Consider the following 23,000-nt stretch of genomic DNA (forward strand, 5'->3'; position numbering starts at 1 on the left):
GGTAGAACTGAATCTTAGGTGGGCCACACATCACAGTGCAATGCTTACCGTTGAAACCTTGTTCTTTATTATATTATCTTTTTTCTTTTTCCTTTCCTTCTTTTTTTAAAAATTATTTATTTATTATTTTCTGGTCTACCACCATCCTTCATATGTGTGTACGTACACACGTGTGAGGGGTGGGAACCGTAGGTGATGTATACAGAAGAGAAGATCACACGATTCCTATACAGAAGGAATTGACATGTTGTTTTTTTGTTAATTATATGCATATCTAAATAGACTAGAAATGTCTCTCCTCTCACTTTTGTACTAGAAATCTTAAAACGTAAATATCTTCTATTCGGACCACCCGTTTAGAGCGAAACTTAATCATAGCCTATTATTTTATGTAACCTATAAATATACTAAGTTTGAGTCTTGATTTCACCCGAATGATTAAGAAGCTATTTAGTGGGTTCCCACACTTTGTCATTCAAAATAACGTTTACACATATCTAATAAAAAGGTTAGCTATTAGATTTGATATAATATTTACCTTACAATCTTTTAAATGATCGGTTTATTTAGGCATTTGGATGGCCCAGTTGGCAGATCAGACTGTGATAGATGATCAATTGATGGTATAAAATTTAAATAATTGGATAGTCAAGAGGTTAATAATGTTTACAGGTTATTATATGGTCGGTTTCGTAAACGGATACATTGAAAGTGGTTTTTGGATGTAATTTTTGTTAGAATTGTATATCGTTTAGATTTAAGTAATTGGTTCACAGGTGTAAAATGCTTATATCATAGTTTTGACGGTAAGTTAAACATATTTATAAGTGACAAAGAAGATGAGCATATTCAAATTTTATTTTGATGTATGAACAAGTGGATATGAAGATCTAATAGTTACTTTACTTTGATCATGTGGTCCTAATTTAAAGCAGATTGTTATATATCTTTATGTGATGGTGATATGTTATATCAATGATAAGTTTTAATCTACGAATAAGAATAGTAGGGTATTTAATGGTTCATTCTATCAATCAACGGTCGAAAAGTATTCCCTATGGTTTAGATTCAAGCTAAATTACAGATAAACGGTTAAAATTAACGAATCTAAAAGTGTACAGTTGAACAAGTGTTTTAGTATATTCTTACGTATGGGTAAACTTGCACTCAAAATTTCATATTGTTACATGGACTGTCCATTGGAATAGTACAAACTGACTAACCTAATTATTTATCCAATATTTTTTATTATTTTTATAAGATGTATAACCCACATTAGGTATTGCTTGATAGACGATCCCATCTTTCATGTAATTTAATTGGATGGTAGGCTGTTGTTTACACAAGTAAGTTCATACCTTACACTGACCTCAAGATCACCCAACTAGGTGTTGTTCAGCATTGTAGAGCCCACCTTACTACATGTGCCCTATATCATTTAATGGACAGTCTTATATAATTGAGTCAGTTTGTCCCGGTATAATGAAATGTAATTAGATAGCAAGCTGCTGTTAAAAAGAAACTTCAATAAAAACATATGTACAATTAGGTTCATCCTTAACAACGACCGTAGTTGTGAAAGCCTAATCTAATCAAATCAACATAAAGTGGTGACCTTAGCACCACCCAGCTTAGTGTTGTTTAGTGCTGTTGAGCCTATTGTGATGTGTCTTATGGATCGTTTTGTCTAGGGTGTTAATGAGCAAGGCTTGGGCTTAAAAAAATCAGAATTTTGATTAGGCCCAGCTTGAAAGCTTGACACAAAACAGTTTAAAAGGATTTTGACCGTACTAGCACTGAGGTATAGTAAAAAAATCTCTAAATGAATGTGAAGTTTTAAATATTTTGAGGATAGTCATCTGACAGGTTTTGAAAAAAATTTAGACTAAATTACCCCTATCCTTAGAACTTGGTGTTTGTACAGAGCTTCTTTTGCTTCTTTCTTTTTTGCATTTTTCCTTAGGCTTCTTCTTCCTTTTTAAAAATATTTTTTAGTGACCCACCACCACTCCTTTTGACTGTATTTTCTAGTGTACGTCTACCGTCATTAACTTTTCCAGCGTATGGACAAGCCATTGATACATGAAAGAGATTTTAAATGAATTCTTTATTTTATTAGTTTTTTAGAATAACATTTTCTTACAGATGGAAGTCACTTTTGGTTGTGGATAGAGAAAGATGGTGGTGGTTGTTTTGTCATGGGGAGAAGTGATTGTCAAAAAGGATTTGAAGTAAATAGGGATGGTTATAGTTATCATGTGGAAGACCGTGAATGAGATAAAATTTGGATTTTATAATGCATTACTTTGGAAGGTAATCAACATATATCATTTTTTAAGGATTGAAGTCAATGAACATATATAATTTTTTAAGGGTAAAGGTTGTGTGTTAATGGTTTGGGTCATGGTTCTTATATATTAAGGGTTGAGGTTTTGACATGTTATAAGGGTTAGAGTCGTGGGTTATAACGTGCTAAGGGTCGAGGTTGTCATATGAAGGGTAGATATTATTATGCGTTAAGGGTCGATGTTGTCATGTTATAAGGGTGGAGGTCATGGTTGTAATGTGAAAGGTAGATATTGATGTGTAGTAAGGATCGAGGTTTTCATGCTATAAAGGTCGTGGTTGTAATGTAGTAAGGGTCGAGGTCTTCATGTTACAAGAGCCAAGGTCGTAGTTGTAATGTATTAAGGATCGATGTTGTCATGTTATAAAGGTCGGGGTCGTGGTTTTAACATAGTAATAGTCGAGGTTGTAATGTGGTAAAGGTTGAGGTTGTCATGTGAAGGGTCGAAGCCGTGGTTGTAACATGGTTGTCATGTTATAAGGGTCGAAGTCGTGGTTGTAACGTAGTAACGGTCGATGTTGTAATGTGAAATGTAGATATTATTATATGATAATGTTTGAGGTTTTCATGTTATAACGGTCATTATTGTAATGTGGTAAGGGTTGGGGTCCTCATGTTATAAGGGTCGAGGTTGTAGTTGTAATGTGTCAAGAGTCGAGGTTGTCATGTTAAAAGGGTCGAGGTTGTGGTTGTAATATGGTAAGGGTCGAGGTTGTAACGTAGTAAGGGTTGAGGTTGTTATGTGAAGGGTCGTGGTTGCAATGTGGTAAGGGTCGAAGTTGTCATGTTATAGGGGTCAGGTCGTGGTTGTAACGTGGTAAGGGTCGAGGTTGTCATGTTATAAGGGTCGAGCTTGTGGTTGTAACGTGGTAAGGATCGAGGTGTTATAAGGGTCGTGGTTATAATGTGGTAATGGTCGACGTCCTTATGTTACAAGGGTCGAGGTCGTGGTTATAATGTGTTAAGGGTAGAGGTTGTAACGTGATAATGGTCGAGGTTGTGTTAAGGGTTGTGGGTCCTGCTGTGGGTTATGTGTCAAATCCACTTCGTCCATTGGATTTAGAATTTAATTTAACGTCATGGGTAAAAAAATGATTTACATCAAAAAAATTTATGGCCCCGAAAAAGTTTTTAATAGTAGGTTTTCAATCTCACTACTTTCAATGGTGTGGTCCACATGAGCCTTTCATTATCCCTCATTTTTGGGCTTATGCCCTAAAATAATATTTCAAAATGGATGGACAATGTGGATAAAATATATACATCACAGTAGGCCTCACAGAACCATCCATCTCTAGATAGGTCCGATTACCCATACACTCCATGCCACATTACATTAATGCGGATTCCGAGAGAAACTTTTTAGAGGCAGTTTCTACTACCTTAAGATGTGCTAGGCCCACCATGATGTTTATGGGAAATCCACTCCATCCATTCATTTTGGAAGATCATGTCAAGACATGAGACAAAAAATTGGACAGATTCGAAACTTGGTTGGACCACACGACTAAAAATAATGGAAAGGAATTACTTACCAGTCAAACTTTTTTAGGCTCCACTGTGATATTTATAGGCAATTCAAATTGTTCATGAAGTGGCCCAAATGGTCATAAACTCCTCAACATAGGGATAGATTGAAAGAACAAAAATATTAGCTTGATCCAAAGCTTCTACAACCCCGTAAGTGTTTCAACCATAGGCGTATGATCTCCAATGTTTTCAGTTGTGTGGCATATTTGAGCTTTGGATTTACCTCATTTTTGAGCTCATGGCATAAAATGACTTGATAAAATATGTGAACGGTGTAGATTTCTCACAAATGCCATAGTGGACCCCACAATGTTTACCCATCCGAATCCCTTTGTTGCCTGTTGGCAAAATGCAAAAGGCTACCAAGGGTAATTTTGTCCCAACCTATTTTAAAAAGATGTCAGGTGACTAGGTAAGACATTTCTTTAATCCTTCTAATATTTGGAGCATTTGGGAATACTGCTGTTTTTATTTATTTATTTTAATATTAAAATTCCTAGTTTAAAATATGGGGTGGGACCTACCTCAGGCCTGGCCCATTTATCACCCTAGTTTTGTCAGCACATGAGCCTAAAATCGAAGGGATCAAAAGCTCAAGTAGACCATACCACCCAAAGCTGTGAGGATAAGGACACTGCCGGTTGAAGCCTTCCTACATCCCAAGGTAATATTTATCTGTCATCCCACCAGTTGAATATCAGCTTGATCCAAAACTTATATACTAGTACAATATTTTAAATGGGCATTTAATTACCAGTATTTTCTTATAATGTGGTTCACTTAAGATTTGGATCTGCATCATATTTGTGATTACATCCTGAAATTAACTACTGAAAGAGATTAATAGCGTGATAAAATATGTGCATGATTGTGGGGTCACATGGATTTTTTAGAATTGTGCGGCACCCAACACCCAACGTGGCTAACCATAACATGTACGTTTTAATAGGGCTGAAAGTCAGGTGGGTTCAACTCGACTAACCTGACATTGGGTTGGGCTTGGACAAGATATATAAGGTTTGGTCTCGAGCTTGAGCTATACAAACACCAACCCAATGAAACATGGGTCAGGCTTGGGTTGAGGTCTTGGGTTGCCCAACCCAAGGCAAACCCAATCGATATATAAGTTACTTATAAATTATAATTGAGCGTGGATCACCTGTGTTGACGGCACATGAACTTCCAATGCCATTGGGTTTTATTGGTCCAAGTTTATTTCCAATAACTCAAGGTAACAAGATATGCCAAACATCTCTCTCCCTACACGACATAACTTTCAAACAAGTAGTTATTATATATTTTAAATTGTTTGTTTAGAAAAAAATGAAGTTATTATTATTATTATTATTATTTTTTTTGCATTATATGGCCACATATATAATTAATAAAATTATAGGTGCAAAAACTAAAATGTGTATAAGTATAATAAATTATGTAATAATGGAAATATTAGCATATATCAACCCGTCTAACTTGACCAAGCCAGCTTGGGTTGGCATTGGGTTGAGAATTCCTAACCGGAGGTTGGGTTGAGTTGGGATATAGGAACGTTGGGTTGGGCCAGGGTTGATCACCAACCTGATCCAACCGGCCCGACTTTCAGCCTTACGTTGTAAAGCCTCTGCCGATGCGGATTCAGTCGTTATCCCTCTACTACCAGCTTGGTAGTGATCGGTGTGGAGAAAGATACGTAGGTCCAACAGAATGTGTCATTGCTGTCCATTCATTTTTTAGGGCATGAGTCTAAAATTGAGGCAAATCCAAATATCAGGTGGACCACTCTATGGAATGATTGAACGCCTGCCATTAAAAACTCATTGGGGCTACAAAAAGTTATGAATCAAGATGATATATTTGTGCTTTCCCTTCACCCAGGTCTCTATGACCTAATCAACCGATTAGATGGAAAATAAAAATTACATTGGGACCAGAAATCTTCTTAGGGCCCACCATGATGCTTAGTTCCATCCAACCTGTTCAGAAGGTCACATAGACCTGGATGATGGGAAAGCACAAATATCAGCTTGATTCAAAGCCTCCTTGGCCCAAGAAGGTTTCAACGGCGGTCGTCATTATCTCCACTGATTCTGTGACGTGGTCTAAGTGAGCTTTGTATGTGCCTCATTTTTCATTCCATCTCATAAAATGATCTCGAAAAATGGATGGACGGTGTGGATATAACACATACATCATTTTGGGGCCCACAGAACTTGGTGGCGTCAACACACCACTGAGGTCGGTGGTGTTGGGCACACCACGCAATTCGCTTCCGTTGCGGAGGATTCCAGCTCAACAAAACGAGCGAGCGGCGATAGAGAGAACAGGTTATAGAGGATTCCAGTCCAACAAAACGAACCGAGAGAGAGAGAGAGAGAGAGGCATGGAAAGCCTCCTGACCATGGCATCTTCCGTCGTCTTTCCCAAAATCCTTCTCTCCAGCGTATCGGACCGTTACAAACTCCTCCAGATAATCCGATACGCTATCGCCCTCGCCCTCTCCTTCATCTTCTTCTTCCTCCGCATCCTCTTACGATTTCCTCCCCTGTTAGGCCAATCATTTACCGTCCATCTCAGAAAACCCGAATCCCAAGACTCCATCTCGGCCATCGTTGCAGACTCGGGCATAGCTCGAGCGCTTTCCCAGATGCTCTCTATCATGAACGCCGTCCACGTCAGCTCCCGCAAGTACGAACTCGTCCGAAGCCTGGCGGAGCGGGTCATAGAAGATAACGCTCGAGAAGGGAGCCCCGAAGTCAACCGTGAGGTCCTGTCCGCGGCTTTCTCGTCGACGATGGGGAAGCTGGAGGGTGCCATGTCAGCAAGAGCGGTGGTGGGGTCAGGTCAGTTTTTTGTCTTGGGAGATGGGAAGCTGAATCAGCTCTTAGGAGCAGTTCGGAGGTTGTGGGCTGCGGCTGGTTCGGCGCCGGGCGATGGATTGAAGGACGGGGATGGGGCTGATGGGTCCAGCTCGGCTGAGAAGCTTGCAGCTGAGTTGCTTTGGCTGGCGTGGAAGATGGCCGAGTGTGGAGCGGCTGAGGAGGCGGTTTCGAGGTGGGGATCAGCTTCCGGCTTGGCTTCGATGGCTGTCTACGCGGAGCCACGTCTCCAAGGTTCGCTCGTTAAGGTTTCAGGTAAGAGAATTGGGCTTCCTTGGATTTCGAGTAGAATTGCAGGCGCGTTCTTTTCGGGGGCGTTTGGTTGAAATATCACGATATTTCATGAACTTTTAGCAACCAAATGCACCCTAACAATCCATTTTCTCGCCTAGAGTCTGACCGACTTGACATATCGTGCCACCTGCTCAATAGCATGGTTCTTGCATACTTGCCAGGTATTCGGACGCGGGGTCCATCAGGTTAACGACTCTTGAGATGAGCCGCTGGATTCCGTACACGTGGGGATATAGTTCATTGATCCAGACCATTGATCTGATGGCCCCGCGTTGGATGGGGATTCCTCAATGGTCTGATTGGAATATCCCAACCAGATCCAGCCCACTAGCTGTGTTGGTGCGCTGGCCCGAAAACCAGGCTAGTCCATTCATTGAGTAGGTCGCACATCGATAGAAGGTTGGCTATTTCATAGCCATCCATTATTTCCATGGGCTCGTGGCTAACCTGATGGACGGAGAAGTTGCTATATGGACCAGGCTATCTACATGGTGGGACCCGCGAATTAGATGCATGCCCGCAAGTGTGCCGACGGTCAAGGCTCCTTCATTAGACACGGCACTGTTAACTCGTCAAATGCGGCATTGAGAAATCGGATTGCGTACTAACACGGTACGCTTTTTTCGGACTGAGTATCTTTTAGGCCCACATTAAATACATATGGTTTGTCCACGCCGTCCATCCGTTTTTCCAGTTCATTTTACATGTTGAGACCAAAATTGAAGCATATACAAAGCTCAAGTGGGCCACACCACATGAAACTGTGCGAATAATGATTTCCACCGTTGAAACTTTCCCGGGGCCAGCAGTGATGTTTATTTTTTATCCAGTCTCTTCGTAAGGTCAAAAGGACATGGATGAAGGGAAAACACAAATATCATTTTGTTCCAAACTTCTGTGGCCTCCAAAAAATTTCCAACGGTAGACGTTCAAATCACACCTTTTCCTGTGGTGTGTTTCACTTGAGCTTTAGAGATACTTAATTTTTGGGCTCAAGCCAGAAAATGATCTGGTAAAATGGATGGACGGAGGGGATAAAATACATAAATCACGGTGGGCCCCACAGAGTTTACTCAGTTCGCAATCCGCTACCGGGCACTGGAGATTCGGCGACGGCCATGGAAGCATGCAATGGCCATGGGTCCCATCCATGTGAATCTACGGACCACGTACTTCCCGTGACTCGGTGAAGTGGCCCCACGTGCGAGGGAGCTGAATACGTGTAGTGATCCGTGCGTATGTCGCACGAGTCAGATGTCCAGTTTGTTCATAAAGTAGGTATGCCATAAGCCGACAAAAATGAGGTTAGTCGGCTAATCAAATTCGTATGACAAAAATAATGGGTTGAAAGAGCCCACCTCTCCAACCTTGAACGAGTGGACCAACCTCTGACACGTGTCAAGTTAGAAAAAAATCAGCTGAAAAACAACTGTTTTTATTATTTTTGTATAGCATTGGGCACTCCATTTTGATTTAAGTGTTGGTTTTTAATCCAACTTGGAATGAGAATAGGAAACCATCGCATTTGTATAAAAATCCTAAACATGTTCTTTTTACCGAGAACAAAACGTATGTCTTGGGTTGAACCTTGAACAGGCACTTGAGAGCTTCGATCATGCTCCAACCATGATGAGTGTGGTAATGTGTCTTTGATTTTAGACTATTTTATTTTTTCTTGCATAAGTTATATCAATTGTCTTTTTCTTGTTGGTAAAAGAATGGGCAATTATTACTAATGTCATTAATATGCCGCCGGTGTGCACTTTGAGTCTAACAACTCTAATTATTCTCTCTATAGAGATAATTTGTTTTCCCATTCCATTACATATAAAGCCAACTTTCTCTTTGGAATTTTTTCTGTAAGTAAATTAGTAGGGCCAAGTTTGGATTTGTGTGGCTAAGATCTTGTGTGCACTTGATCCAAGTTGTTCATCGTGAAGGAGAACTGTTGTATTCCGAGAGTAATGTTGTTGAGACTTGGTACACCGAGGATCTTCCTTCGGGGAGAGGGGGGTAAATATTCTTTAAGATAGTGATTATAATGTGCATCAGCTCTCCAGGTTATTTATATTATTTCTTGTTTGTAATATTTAGATTTTCTGTTGTATCTCTATATTACATCTAACATGTTATGTATGCATATCCTTTGTTTTGAAAAATTAAGACTTGTAAAATGGATGGGGACAATGTCATCTTTAAGAGTTGCATCTTGCAGTGATACATTATTGTTCATCTGGCGATCTCACACCAGATAGACAATTGGGTCAAAAATTAACCATCTAGCGAGTAACTCTAACCAATTCGTCAAACCTTTTTCCATTGCATATGGACTGTTGATTGTATTTTTTTCATCTATTTGTAGGTCTTGTTGGATATGGCCCAACGAGTCCATGTGTGACCAACTATTAGTGAGTGGGTTCCACTTGATTCTTCTTTGAAATATTTTTGAGAGGATGTCCTCCTCATTTTCTCTCAAACCTGAAAATTTAAATTTGAGTTAAGATGAGAAGCAAAATTGAGATAAGGGAAGGAGGTTGGATGAGCTAGGAATTAAGCCATATTGCATCTCAACTCCTCTTCAATCCTCTCGATCCCTCCTTTATGGAATTCCTTCCATAAGTGTCTTGGTTTATCAATGACATGTGATAGGGTGTCTTGAGTCAATTGAGCTTCCCATTGGAAGACATTAAAGATCAAAGGCTCGAACACTTGAAGCATCAAGGCTTGAAGACGGCAGCTAAATTGAGGTGCCTTGGTGATTTTAGCTTTAGACCCCTGTAAGTTACAAAACAACGTACCTCTAAATGATATACCCTAATGGGAAAGCATTGTTTTATCATCTCAAGCCTTGGGATTTTATTTGAACAAGATCAACTAGGTTTTAAAGGTATTCCAGGGATTTTCGGTTCCCCCAAGGCCAAGTTTGGTCTGACTGAAAATGACCAAAAGGGTTCAGTAAGCAAACTAGAAATTCAGCAATTTTCGGTCCAACCAAGTGAATCGTCGGCTCGATTCGGTTTGACCAAAATCGGACAATTCTGTCTAGCAACGAATTAGATTTCCCTGAATATTTTTAGTCCGACCAAACATATAGTCATTATAGATCCATTGAAGGATTTTCTTTTAAAAATGGAACTCGGACCCTGGGTTTTAGATGATTTGTTAAACTGTTTTTAGAGGCACTATGATTGTAACTCCTATCTGAAGCGTCTAGACTCTAAACCATATAGATTTAAGTCATCTTCCTTGTAATTAATCACTCCAATGAATATTTGAAGCTTCATGTAAAGATGTACTTGTTCTCTTACATTCTATAGAGGTTAGACACCAACCTATAGATAATAGATAAATCCTTATGTCTATCATCATCTAGAATGCCCGAATAGATGAATCTCTAATTGGAACCAACTATCGCCCCCATTAGTTGTAGGAGATTGCACCGTTATCCCATTACCTTAGCATCCTCATAGGTACATCATTGCAATGTTGCTGATCGTTGGAGCTGAATAAGATCCACATCAAAGATCGATGGAGCAAAAGAGAAACTGCATCAAGATTGATCGAGCATTTCAAGAAGGTGCGATCAACGGGGCTCATACTAACTAGTAAGAGTTTAATTTGAAAATTCATAGAGTTTACAATCCAAACTCGAATAGGTCCTTGTGTAGAATCGTCTCCAACATGAGTATATGTAGGTCTTTCTGTAGGACCAAATCGGTTCTAAGTTATCATATAGAAAACTTATTAAGTATCTGTGGAGCCACCGACACAGGTGTGTACGTATAGGCTTTTGTGTAGGACCGCCTCTGAGGGGAATATATGTAATATATGTAGGTCTCTATGTAATACTTCATAGGTCATTGGTTCGCCTATAGAAAATCTTTATAAGTTTCCGATGGAGTCACCGACAAGGGTGCGTACGCGTAAGTCCTTGTGTAGGACCGTCGCCAACACGAGTGTGTACGTGTTGGTTCGTGGTGAACCTATTGAAAACCATTGTAAAGGTTTTTGGTGAACCTATAGAAACCAACTGAGATAGTGAAATTCGATACACTTGAGTTTGAGTGCGTCGGCTGGGAGTGGAGTAGCCATCTAGCTGAACCACTATATATCATTGTGTTTGCAATTGTTGACGTTTACAATTCTATTATACTTGTAATCGGATTTGCTTATTTCATATGAATGCATGAATTGATTGTATGCTGGGTACTTAATTTAATGCACACATAATTGATACTGCTATCTTTCAACACATACTCTTTGTATATTTAGTTGTATAATTTATAGTTTATGTTCTTGGACTCACTTAATTGAATTAATTGGTAAATAATTTTAATTTGTCCTATTCACCCTCCTTTAGGACTTAGCTATAATTCTAAGCTCCACAAGCTTCCTCGTGTTGTGGTATCATGTTAAATAATTGCATAATTTCACCTTTAATATGGGCATTCCAGCCAATTAGAAAATTCTCTAAAGAGAAAATTAAGAGGGGAATAAAATTAATTATCCATTAGGGCCGCTGTAAAATGTCTAAAGCATTGATCATATTTGGAGCCATCCTAGCCGTAGAATTATAGAGGTGATCAGATCCTTTCCGCTCCCATAGTAGTTAGGTAGACTGTTGGACATAGGTTATTCATCTTCATCTTTGTGCAAATGTGCATAAGATCTTATAAAGATCGTCATATCCTGTGGGCTTGCTCATCTAGCTCTTTTAGAGCAGCGACAACAGATCTCGGACCAAGTACATCGATATTCAATATTACTTTGTTCATGATGTGGTAGAAGAAGGTTAAATCTCATTACAGAAAATTCACATCGACGACAATATAACAGATATGCTGATAAAGCCTATTGCAATGGAAAAGTTTGTTTTGTGTAGGACTTCCCTTGGGCTTGTTGTTACCTAATGATTGGTGATTGGTGATATTTGAGTAGTTGTTATTTGGATTGTTTTTCGCATTATGAGATAAACTAGTCTTCAAATGGGAGAATATTGTAATAGTGGAGATGTGAGGAGTCTCCTAGTGAGAGACGATCTCTCTCTCTCTCTCTCTCTCTCTCTCTCTCTCTCTCTCTCTCTCTCTCTCTCTCTCTCTCTCTCTCTCTCTCTCTCTCTACCTCTTGCACGTGCATACGATGGGTGAAGGCTTAGTTTCTCTAGCCTTTGCCACCGGCTCTGTCTTGTGGTGGTTTATATAAAATAAGGACCATAATTAGAAAGTTTTGTTCCACTAATTCATCTTCTTGGGTATTCCTTGATATGGCATTCATTGTACGGGTGGGAGAGAAGTAATCCTTGTATTTATATTTCTTTTGTTTCTAGTGAAAAAGAAATCTCTATCGTTGCCCCATGGAGTAGGCATATTGTCAAACTACGTAAATCTATGTGCTTCTTGTTTCTTATTTTAGTTTAGCCCTTTTGGCTTTTGTTTGACCATTTTCTTTTGTGTTTTAGTCTCACTTACATTGATCACATGTGGACGTTTTTCCGTAACAATTGGTGTCAAAGGTAAAGGTTGAGAATACCTTCTAGCATACGATTGGTGTTGGTGTTAGTGCCTTTTTTTTTTTTTTTGTTTTGCAATTGTGTTTCAAATGGTCGAATCGAGTTCTACTAGATTCGAGGTTCCAAAGTTTTATGGATCCAATTACGCTTTGTGGAAACTAAAGATGAACGTGGTGTTGGTAAAGGATGCGTAATTGCGATTCAAGGAAAAGAAAAGAAGCCTGTAGAGATGAAAGATGAGATATTTAAGTAGAAAAATCAATTAGCCATGATGGACCTTCTTCTTGCTCTAGGTGATTTGATTTTGTTCAACATGTCCGATCAAACCATTGTAAAAGGTTTGTGAAACAAGTTGCAGAACGTATATGAAGGGAAATTAATGTTAAAGAAGATATTTTTCTGACGACAACTACTCAACTTGAAGATGAAGGAAGAGTTGATGAGGACATTAGACTTTTCAAAATTTATAAAAGACGAAGGCAGCTAACGAATACATCTTTATGGCTCGATGATGGTTCGTAACAAAACCAAAGAGGATTTTGGAGACCTTACATGTGTCCTTGGATTAATTGAAGGCCCCACATTAGGAGGATACACATGTAGGATGAGTTAGAAAATTGATCTGTTACGCATGATTTTTTTTCGAAAACTTTGTTTTACACTTTTTTTTCTTTTGTTATAGGGGTAGTTTAGTCATTTTATTTTAAATCCGAATTTTATAAATATGGTACTTTCTACCCTAAACATAATAATATTTTTTTAATGAAAGCTTGGTGTCTCCTTCCCCTTTCTCTCTGTTGTAAGTTCATCTCTTCCCATAATCTCGTTTCTTCTTCTGAATTCTATTTCTAGCCCTCCAACATTCTTCTTCTCTTTCTATGCCTATAATTTTTTTATTGTTATTGACCTTGAAAATCTGAAAATTGATCCCCAACCCTCTCTCAGATTTTCGAGCCGTCCCTATTCCAGAAATCCTTTGATTTCCTGGACTAAAGAAGATGCATTGAATTTTGCATTGAAACCATGCAAGATCGGGAGGTTTCATCTCTCGCTGGATCCAATCCACTCATGATTTGAATACGGTGCCGCAGGATTGTGATGATGGTCTGCAACCATTGCATGTTTCATTTGTTATTATCTTTACTATGATGTGGAATAGAGCTAGGCAGAAACGGGATCGATCCGGCAGATCCGACGCGATCTGAACCAAAGGCTAGGATTGGGTCGGATCGAGTTAGCCTAGTTAGATCCGACTGTAGATCGGATCGAGTTTAGATTAGTTGTCAATCCAGACTGATTCGATCCGGAATCCGGAATCCGATCCGATCCGATGGGGTATATATAAGTAGTTTTTTAGATTTTTTTTTAAAAAAAAAAAAAAAATCTTTTTACCTACCCAGTAGCCCCTCCCTCAATCGAACCCTAAATCCCAAATAAGCATGAGAATGATTACAGTGCACCAAAGATTCTAGGTCTTCTCTAGTTTTCCAAACATATAAGGACTCCAACCTCCTGCAAAATCTCATTAATTTCCCAAATATTTTCAGTTCTTCTCTGGTTTTCCCAATCCCTTCCCAAAAATCGTGTTTGGGTGTCTTTCCTTTTCCAAAACCTCATCCAAAACACCAAAGATTTCTGGGTTTTCTTTGTCTTTTTTTCCCAATCCCCACTCAAAAATCTCTTCTGGGTCTCTCCTTTTAAAAGAATCTCTTCTAAAACTACAAAACATTTCTAGGGTTTATAGGGTTTTGATAGTTTGTGAGAATCTCTGCTGCATTTTGCTTGAGATGTCTTCTTCAGATAAGAAACATCGGATATCCTTTTCTGTGCCGGTCGAACTCTCTTAGAGATGATCAATGATAGGGGTTACGTTGTTGCCAATGCAGAGAAATGTCAATAGGGGAGACCTTAATTTCAGTCGGGCCAAGCGGAACGATTCGAATGATGAGGTTACAAGTCTTTTCTCGCATTCGCTATTCTAGTATCGTGTATCTGAACTTTGTTATTCTCTATTTGTAGTTCACACCCCTGTTTATTTATTTAAATATGTGTACCCCTTCATGGGTGAATTATAATCATTCTCATGCTTATTGGAAGAGGAGAAGGGGTGTGTTCATTCTCATACCCTTCACTATAGCCCCTCCCTCACCCGAACCCTAAATCTTTTCTCTCTTTCTCTATCCGAACGATCGCCACACCCGATCTCGATCCGGCCAATCAATAGCCCAACCCACTCATCATCACCGTTCATCATCACCATTGATCACTGTAGGTTTTATTTGAATTTTTTTATTTTTTATTTTTTATTTTTCAAAAAAAAAAATAATAGGACCGATTCGAACTGTACCTAATCCAATCCGACTCGGTTTCCCTGACCAAGTCGGACTCGGATCGGATCGGGCCAGTAGCGCACCGGATCAGATCGAGTCAGATGACCCGGACTCGGTCCCGTATTAGATCGAGTTCGAGTCAGGCCATGAAAATTTTGGACCGAGTCGAGTTGGACCCAATCTGGTCCGACTTGACTCGATGCCCAGCTCTAATGTGAAATGTGAATATTTCAATTAATTTGCCTAGTTTATTTTGCTGGATAATTTCTATGCTCACACATGCATTCTAGTTTAGACCGTCCTGCATCGAGAGTTCTCTTTGTAAGAACACTTTAATGGGTTTAATACCTTAATTAGCATATTAGTGGCAGTCGATGTAGAAATTGATGATGAAGAAAATGTCACACTTCTATTCTTTTTTATGCCAGATTCATGGGATGGTTTGATTATAAATCTTAGCAACAGTCCAAATCTTGTTATGGAATCAATTGTGTTCACATTACTTACTAAAGAGTCTCGCAAAAAAAAAAAAAAAAACACACACACACACACATGAAGAATCTGTTGGTGATTCTATGATGGTCAAAGGAAGATCTACTGCGAAGAGAACCAGTGGGAGAGATTAAATGAGATTCAAATCAAAATGGCATAAAATAAGTAAATGTTGAAATTGCGGAAAGAATGGTTACTTATGTAAAAATTTTAAACTAAAGAAAGCAAATCATGAAAATTACAAACTTGATTCGCATGATCAAGAATCAGATTCAAAGGTTTTCTAAGAAAATCTAGCTGAGAAAGACAATTTATCTAAAAACGAATAAGTGTTGTCTGCAGTGATTCCGCAAGAAAATCAGAGCTATCAATGGATTTTAGATTCGGGTGCTTCGTTTCATATGACTCCACATAGAGATATTTCTACACATGTCAATCATTGGGACAGTTTACATGGGTGACGATAGCACATGTAAAATTATGGGATTAGAGATGTCAGAATTACTATGTTTGATAGTATCACATGTACAATTTCTGGTGTGCCGCACATACCGAACCTAAGTAAGAGTCTTCTTTCATTGAGAAAATTCAATGAAGATGTCTATAAATTTTCTGGTAAAAAGAGTTGATTAATAATTATAAAATGAGCAATGGTAGTGACAAAAGGAGAGTTAATGGATGATTTATATTGTTTGATTGCCCAAATTAGACAAAGTCATGATATAAGATGTAGATCCAGGAGATGGAGTTTAAGATACTTAAATTGGATTGTGGACACTGCAAAAATCGCATATAAACAGGACAGCTCACAAAGAGGAGAAGACAATGGACAATTTCAATGATTTGATGGACAGTTCATGTGGGGCCTGCGTTCTGCTCGTTTTTCTCTTCCTCTTTCCTATTCCTCCATTTTAATTAACTTAAGATTCCAATTTTTGGAAATTAAAAAAACCTACTACTATTAGAATACTAGAGTTTTTAAATTTTAGATTTGGGAATTTCAAAAATTTTGGAAATTTCTAATCCACGTGGCCTATGCATTCCTAATTAATCTAGTTAATTGATTATATACATCTTGTGTATATGATGTGTTCATGTATAAATCTGGTAATCCGTGTGTGAATCTAACCATTTAACCAATTGGGAGTATGGGGCCCACCTTTAGCTTGCTGTAGATGGGCCCCACAGCCTCTAGATTTCTAAATCAATGTATGGGCTCCAAAAAGTGTGTTGGACAACCCACTTCCAACCCTTATGATATCAGAAGATTTCGAACCAATTTTGACTTACATCCTAAGAGATTTTTGAGCTTGACTCAAGCTATCTACATACAAAAAATTCTCAAAGCGGTTCAAAATGAAAAGCATAAAACGTGATAAAACTCTTATGGAGAAACTTGCTTGCTAAACAAACAAAAAGTTATGTTTCCAAACTAATGTTGAGAAATTGACAATGTCCTCGGTATCCCATGCGAGTACATTTGGCAACCTAATGTATGACATGCTTTATATTTGTTATGTAGTTAGTGTAATTAGTTATTACTAGAGTAACCTGAGACATTTTCATTGGCAAGTCGTCAAGCCTACATTTCACTATCTCGAAGGGACAATGGACCTAATGTTGTGTTATAGAGGTATGAATTTTGAGTTTCAAAGACATCTCATAACCCCAATATGGGAAAGTCAACTTTAGGATACGTGAAATAGAAATTGATAGGCCTTTCATATATGGAGGTTGAATATTTTGTACATTGTGCTATATTATTTAGAAGTATGCATGGGTATAAAGATTTTTACTAAGTCTAAGTATTGTACTTGGCATTCTTATGTGTTATTGAGGATATATAACACATCTACCATTAATTGACTTAGCGAATGACCCCAAACATTGCCAGAAGGCTAAAAACAAAATAAAATCAAGTATCATTACGTCCGTGATCAAGTGAAAAATAAAAAAGAATATTGTCATTTACATTCCCATAAGAACATATTGGTGGACTCAATTACAAAACTATAACTAGAGACCTATCCTCATTCATGCCAACATATGGAATAGAGAAGAGCCTGAGTAATGTAATTTTATACCTATATGATGCATTTAATTTTTTTAACTCTTATTGATAAATAAACATTTTCATTGTTTCATACATATATGATGTAGTTTTTATCTCTTATTAATAAATAAACATTTTTATTTTTTCATATTGTACACTATTATTGACTAGAAGTGTAGATCATCTAATTTCAACTTAAGATCTTGAGGGATTTCTTTAATTGTTGGCAAACCCATCGCCCAATCGCATGGTAGACTAATTCTAAATGTACAAGAGTAGTACAATTTAGGTAATGTTTATACATTAATATGTGAACAACCCTCTATTGTGAAGAATGGATGATGCAAATACGAGTGATGAGAAATCATATCTGCCTTCGGTCCTGAGAGTTTTAAGATAAAACTAATTAAAGTCTAAATAACATAAACGCTCCATCACTCTTCTAAGTGATAACTATTACAGCCTAATTAAAAAACTAGGTCATGAGGTATATATATGGATAGTATTGTCTACTTTACGGCAATGTATTTTAGACACATGAGCACACCTATTATTTATAAAATGCTTTAATTCAATCTAATCATTGCATTGTGTGAGTAACTAGTTCCTTAAGTAAATTTTTGTTTCCATAGCTACTCTCCTCTTATGCATATGAGGATGAGGTTGAGTGTTACTACTTTGGTGTACGATGACAAAGGTTAGTACGTAAATTATCCAAACGTGATTGTGCTAGGAAGGTAGTTTGATCAAAATTCTGAATTACATACATGTGTGGGAAAGATTTCATCATAGCTACACTAAGTTTCTAAAACTATTAATACACACTTCAAGAATTATCCCTGTGGTAATATTGCGTTTTGATAAGATTTTTCAAGCAATATTATTTCAAAAAGTATATGTTGTATACTATTATTTCAAAATGAATTTTTTAAACTAGCCCATGGGCCTATATCCAACATATTTCACTATCACATTGTAGGATGGGTATGATATAAATTGTCCATCTAGCTTATTTCATAATAACCAAAGCCAAAATATAATGATCAAAAGAATCAAAGACATAGGATTACTCAGAACAACATTGACTTTTCCATTTTCTTTCCTGGCTCAAATTTTGAATTTGAGTTCAAACGATGAGAGAGAGAGAGAGAGAGAGAGAGAGAGAGAGAGAGAGAGCTATGAATTCCTCCTCAATCCTTTCAATTCTCCTTTTATGGGAGGCATTCCCAATAAAGGCATTGGAATTGACAGATTTCACTAGAGTAAAAGTCTGAGAGTAATACCCATTGTCCATTATAGATACCTTTAGATGATTTAAATTGTTGATTGTGTTAGGGGTAATGATTGTAGAATTAAAAGGGTGATTTGATCCTTTCTGCTTCTTAAGTAGTTACTTGAATTGTTGGACATAGGCCATCCATGAATCTTCATGTATATACTGTCAGATCCTCTGAGGAGCCGTCCTAGTTGTGGGCTTCCAGATGGACGGCTTGGATCACTGAGAGGCTGGCCTACTATCAAACACCTAGTTGCTCTAAGAGCTCGAGCACTTTAGAGGATGGTGTATCAATGTTTATCAAGGGACTTTAACACTTTGGAGGATGGTGTATCAATGTTTATCAAGGGACTTGGAATTAGTCATTAGTCGTGTGGCGTGATAGCTATGGTTGTCATTGGGCTAAGCTGGCCCATGGGCTTTTGGGCCAAGTAGGTATCTGGGTCAGGTTTGGGCATGGGGCAGCCTCGAGCTTAGATATAAAAGCTCGAACAACTTGCACTACGCATAATAAGTGTCTTTAAACCATTTGTTCTTTTTTATACAATAGTGAGATAATTGATGATTGGACATGGCCAACGGGCCACACTGTGTCCAATCATTCATTATCGGCCGGAGAATGGCCCTGCTAGACACCACACCAAACTTTAAAGCCTGGGCCAGCCTTCGAGCCAAGTTTAGTAGTCCATGCCTGGCTGGGCTGCCTGGGTCACCCCTAACTAGGCTAGCTGGCTGTGCTAGGGTTGGACCTATATGCTTATTTGTAACACTAAAAACCTTGTTTTTTATTTTATTTTTTCAGCATTCTTATTCAAGCAAGCAAAAGAGCTAGAAGAAGATGAAGGAAAAAAATATGAAGAGAGTGGAGGAGCTGTAGGGCAAGATAGAAGGATGAACATGCTAATGTCATGGTTGCCATTCCTATGCCATGCTAGCAACGGCACAGATACGCCGGTTCTGAGCAGGGCCGAGAGGACCGAGATGGAGACCGTCCTTGAGGAGACGATCGAGGAGCTAAACAACTATGGACAAGAGAAAGTGTTGGCACTATGGCTGCACCACTTCACTGCTTGCCCAAACTCGGATTGGCCCAACCTCCAAGCCTGTTATGCCCGCTGGTACACCGCGTCTAGGAGGCTCTTGCTCCTCAATTGAACCATTTCCTCTCATACTTCTCTTTCATGTCTATATGAGTATATAAGTATAGATAAGAGTAATGATCCCCTTTTCAAGTGGGGCCCACGTTCAATGATCCTGACTGTTGATGTGGTGGGATGCATCATGTCCCAACTAATCACTGGCATGAAAATAGTCTACATCCAATGGATTGAAAAAAAAAAAAAAAGAAAAGAAAGAAAGAAAGAAGAAGAAGCCAAAGATGGCATATCCAGGATCTTTCAATCTGGGAGAGTTTTGGAGCGTGGTCCATAATGGTGGGCCTCACTTCATCCTTCTTTAGTCACTAGTTTACACTGTATAATGGCAATTAAGTTATATTAGACATGTGGATAGTCCAATCGTTGATCAAGACCATCTTCTGGCCCAAGTCACTTTTAATGTTGCATCATGGCCCTAAAATTTCACGATTAGGACAATCCTGACGTCTGATTAATGGCATGTGAAATGGATGGTCCAGATGTTCTTTTACAGAACAAGTGTCGGTCATCAAGCCAGAGGTCCTTCTAGTGGAAACTACTTATATGTATCAAAAATAACTTCGATCAAACGATCCCAATCATCTGATCATTTACCAGCCTGGGAAGTGGATGTCTTAAGAGAAATGGCTATTTGTTGAACGGTAAGGATCATTCGGTCGGTGTGGTTTTTCATGTGGAGGTACATGGGGAGTGGATTGGCTGTGGTACCTCTTTCAAGTTGGTTTGCTGGGAGCTTGGAAGTATTTGGGTGGAAAGTAATTCTCCAAGAAAAGGCATTTTTCGGTGGCCAGGGGATCACCTTTCCATAGAAACCGTTTTCCAAAATGGCAACGCTCTTGAGGTACCGGGCAGATATGTGGGGCCAGTAATCTATTCAAAGAATCCAACTAGTCCATTAGATGATGCACCTCAGAGAATCCACAAAGCCTCAAAATCAGCTTGATCCAAAACAAAGGTGGGCCACATCAAAGGGAAAAATCTTGAAGGGGAAGCCCACCAAAGACACTAAATTGTCTCAGTTTTGGCTAACAACTTAATGTGATTAAAACCATTGCCTGAAGGAATATACCACCAAAATCAAACACTCATTTAATTATAATGGCACATGGAATATGTGAAGATCGTGTATAATGGAGAAAAATCCAAAACCACAATCACACGAACACAGAGACACGTGGGTTACCACTTAGTCTTCATGCAATCCGGCAAAGAAAAATCCACTATTACAAGAAGAGATTAAAAGGATTTAAGAATTTAGTGCCCTTTTTTACAAGAGTACAACAAAATTTTCTTGAATCCAAACTTTAAAAAAAAAAAAAAAAAAAAAAAAACCCTCCATTGCAATGCTAACAATAAATCTTCTCAAAAACTTTCCACTATTACAATGCTAACAATAGATCTTCTCACTTTGGATACCCCGAGAAGAAAACTTTGGAATACTTCTTGAAAAAATCTTTGAGTCTTAAATCTTGCTTTGAAGAAACCTCTTTTGGAACCCAGAAAAAACCTTCTCCAAAAGTTATAACTCACAATTTCCACAATACAACTCACTCTAAAAAGTCCACTAACACTTACCTTGTTAGTGTACGTAAAACATGGGTCATATGGCTCAAAAAAAGTGAATAAACCTATAATGATTTTGGTGTCACAACTTAAACAATCTAGACTGGATGAAAGGTCTGAAAACTCTTAACTAGTATATAACATGGTGGGCCACCCAAATGCTCCCTCACAATATGTTTCCTTGTTTAATCTGAGTTTTGGATGGACTGAATTTTGGGCCTCTTTGTTTTCTTGAGGTGAGGCATCTCATGGGCAGTTTGGATTCCTTGAACAAATCACTGGGTCCCACACCTGCGTAATACCACTCGAGCACACCTCTTTCCAAAAATATATTTTCTTAAAAAGATTCTCAGAAAATTTCCCAGCCCTATTCCCATTTTTTTTTCCCCTCTAAATGGTTTCTGGGAAAACAATTTTCAATGACAATGACATTCTCTACTTTTAATTTCCAATCTCTCAAACACCAGCTTTCCCACTCATTTTTGGCCATGTGGGTGAACTGTGACATTGTGAAAGCGTTCCTTGATAATGAAAACCTATTGGATTCCAATATTCTTGTCTGTTGTTTGTTTCTATTTCAATTTTAAATGGATTCCGTGCATGGTCCCCTCGTGTATCTTTCTTTGAATTGGAAATTGATTTAACACATCTGTTTTAATAGAATGTAGGTATCGAGGCCTATTGCCTGGATACCGAATTCAGTGGGGCCCACCGTGATGTATGTGTTTTATCCATGCGATTCATCTTTTTTCCATATTATCTCAGGGCATGAGCTAAAAAATGAGGCAGATCCAAAGCTCGTGGACCATAACATGGGAAACAGTGGGAATAATGACACCCATCATTGAAACCTTACTAAGGTCCACCGTGATGCTTATTTAGCATCCTACATCTTCATATAGTCACACAGATCCAAATGAAGGGAAAATACAAATATCAGCTTGATCCAAAACTTCTACGGCTCCCCACGAGTTTAAACGGTCGGTCGGTCGGCGTTCAATCCCCACTGTTTCCTGTGATGTGGTCCACTTGAGGTATTGATCTGCTTCATTTTTGGACTCATGTCAAACTTGTACGATAAAATGGGCAATTGTAAAACGAAAAAAAAAAAAAAAACGGTGTAAATACATCAGCTAAAAGAAACAAATCCAGCAGTCCAAATTCAACTAGCGTACGTTTGCTCACTTCATGAGTTTACTACCCTGATTTTCGATACATGACATGTGGTTCACAGTGCGTACGACCTAATGAATGGCCCAGATATTAGTGTGTACCCCTGATGAACGGCCCAGATCTCTGACACGCTCCTGTGCTACACTACGTCGTGGCTACTGTGAATGGAAAATAATTCAAGATGCACATATATCGAATGATCGGGGCCCATCCAAAAAGCAGCATCCAAATCGAGGGTGGGAAAGAAAAACAGTCAACGTTCGATATTAAATACTGAAAAGTAAGGCGATAGCTACGATTTTCTGACACGTATGATTACATTTTCAATCAAGGCCAACTAGTTGAACGGTCCAGCTTTCTATAATTCGTTGGAAGAATCCTCCAAGACCAGTATCCAATG

At 38.5% G+C, this 23,000-nt stretch overlaps 1 protein-coding gene across 1 annotated transcript; it reads left to right on the forward strand.

The window, feature by feature from the left end:
- The first annotated feature begins 6,203 nt into the window (after positions 1-6,203).
- Positions 6,204-20,240, forward strand: LOC131233773 (uncharacterized). Its single transcript, XM_058230566.1, has 2 exons — positions 6,204-7,008; positions 19,510-20,240. Exons 1-2 carry the CDS (start codon positions 6,258-6,260, stop codon positions 19,860-19,862), a joined length of 1,104 nt encoding a protein of 367 aa, XP_058086549.1. The 5' UTR covers positions 6,204-6,257; the 3' UTR covers positions 19,863-20,240.
- The last annotated feature ends 2,760 nt before the right edge of the window (positions 20,241-23,000 follow it).

This window comes from Magnolia sinica, chromosome 2 (assembly GCF_029962835.1).
Source record: "Magnolia sinica isolate HGM2019 chromosome 2, MsV1, whole genome shotgun sequence".
Lineage (NCBI taxonomy): Eukaryota > Viridiplantae > Streptophyta > Magnoliopsida > Magnoliales > Magnoliaceae > Magnolia > Magnolia sinica.

What these genes read in the sequence shown, in the direction of transcription:
- LOC131233773 (XM_058230566.1), top strand. Translation starts at nt 6,258, where the DNA reads ATGGAAAGCCTCCTGACCATGGCATCTTCCGTCGTCTTTCCCAAAATC. An exon ending in TTCGCTCGTTAAGGTTTCAG is followed by an intron (nt 7,009 to 19,509) that starts GTAAGAGAATTG and finishes TTATTTTTTCAG; the next exon opens with CATTCTTATTCAAGCAAGCA.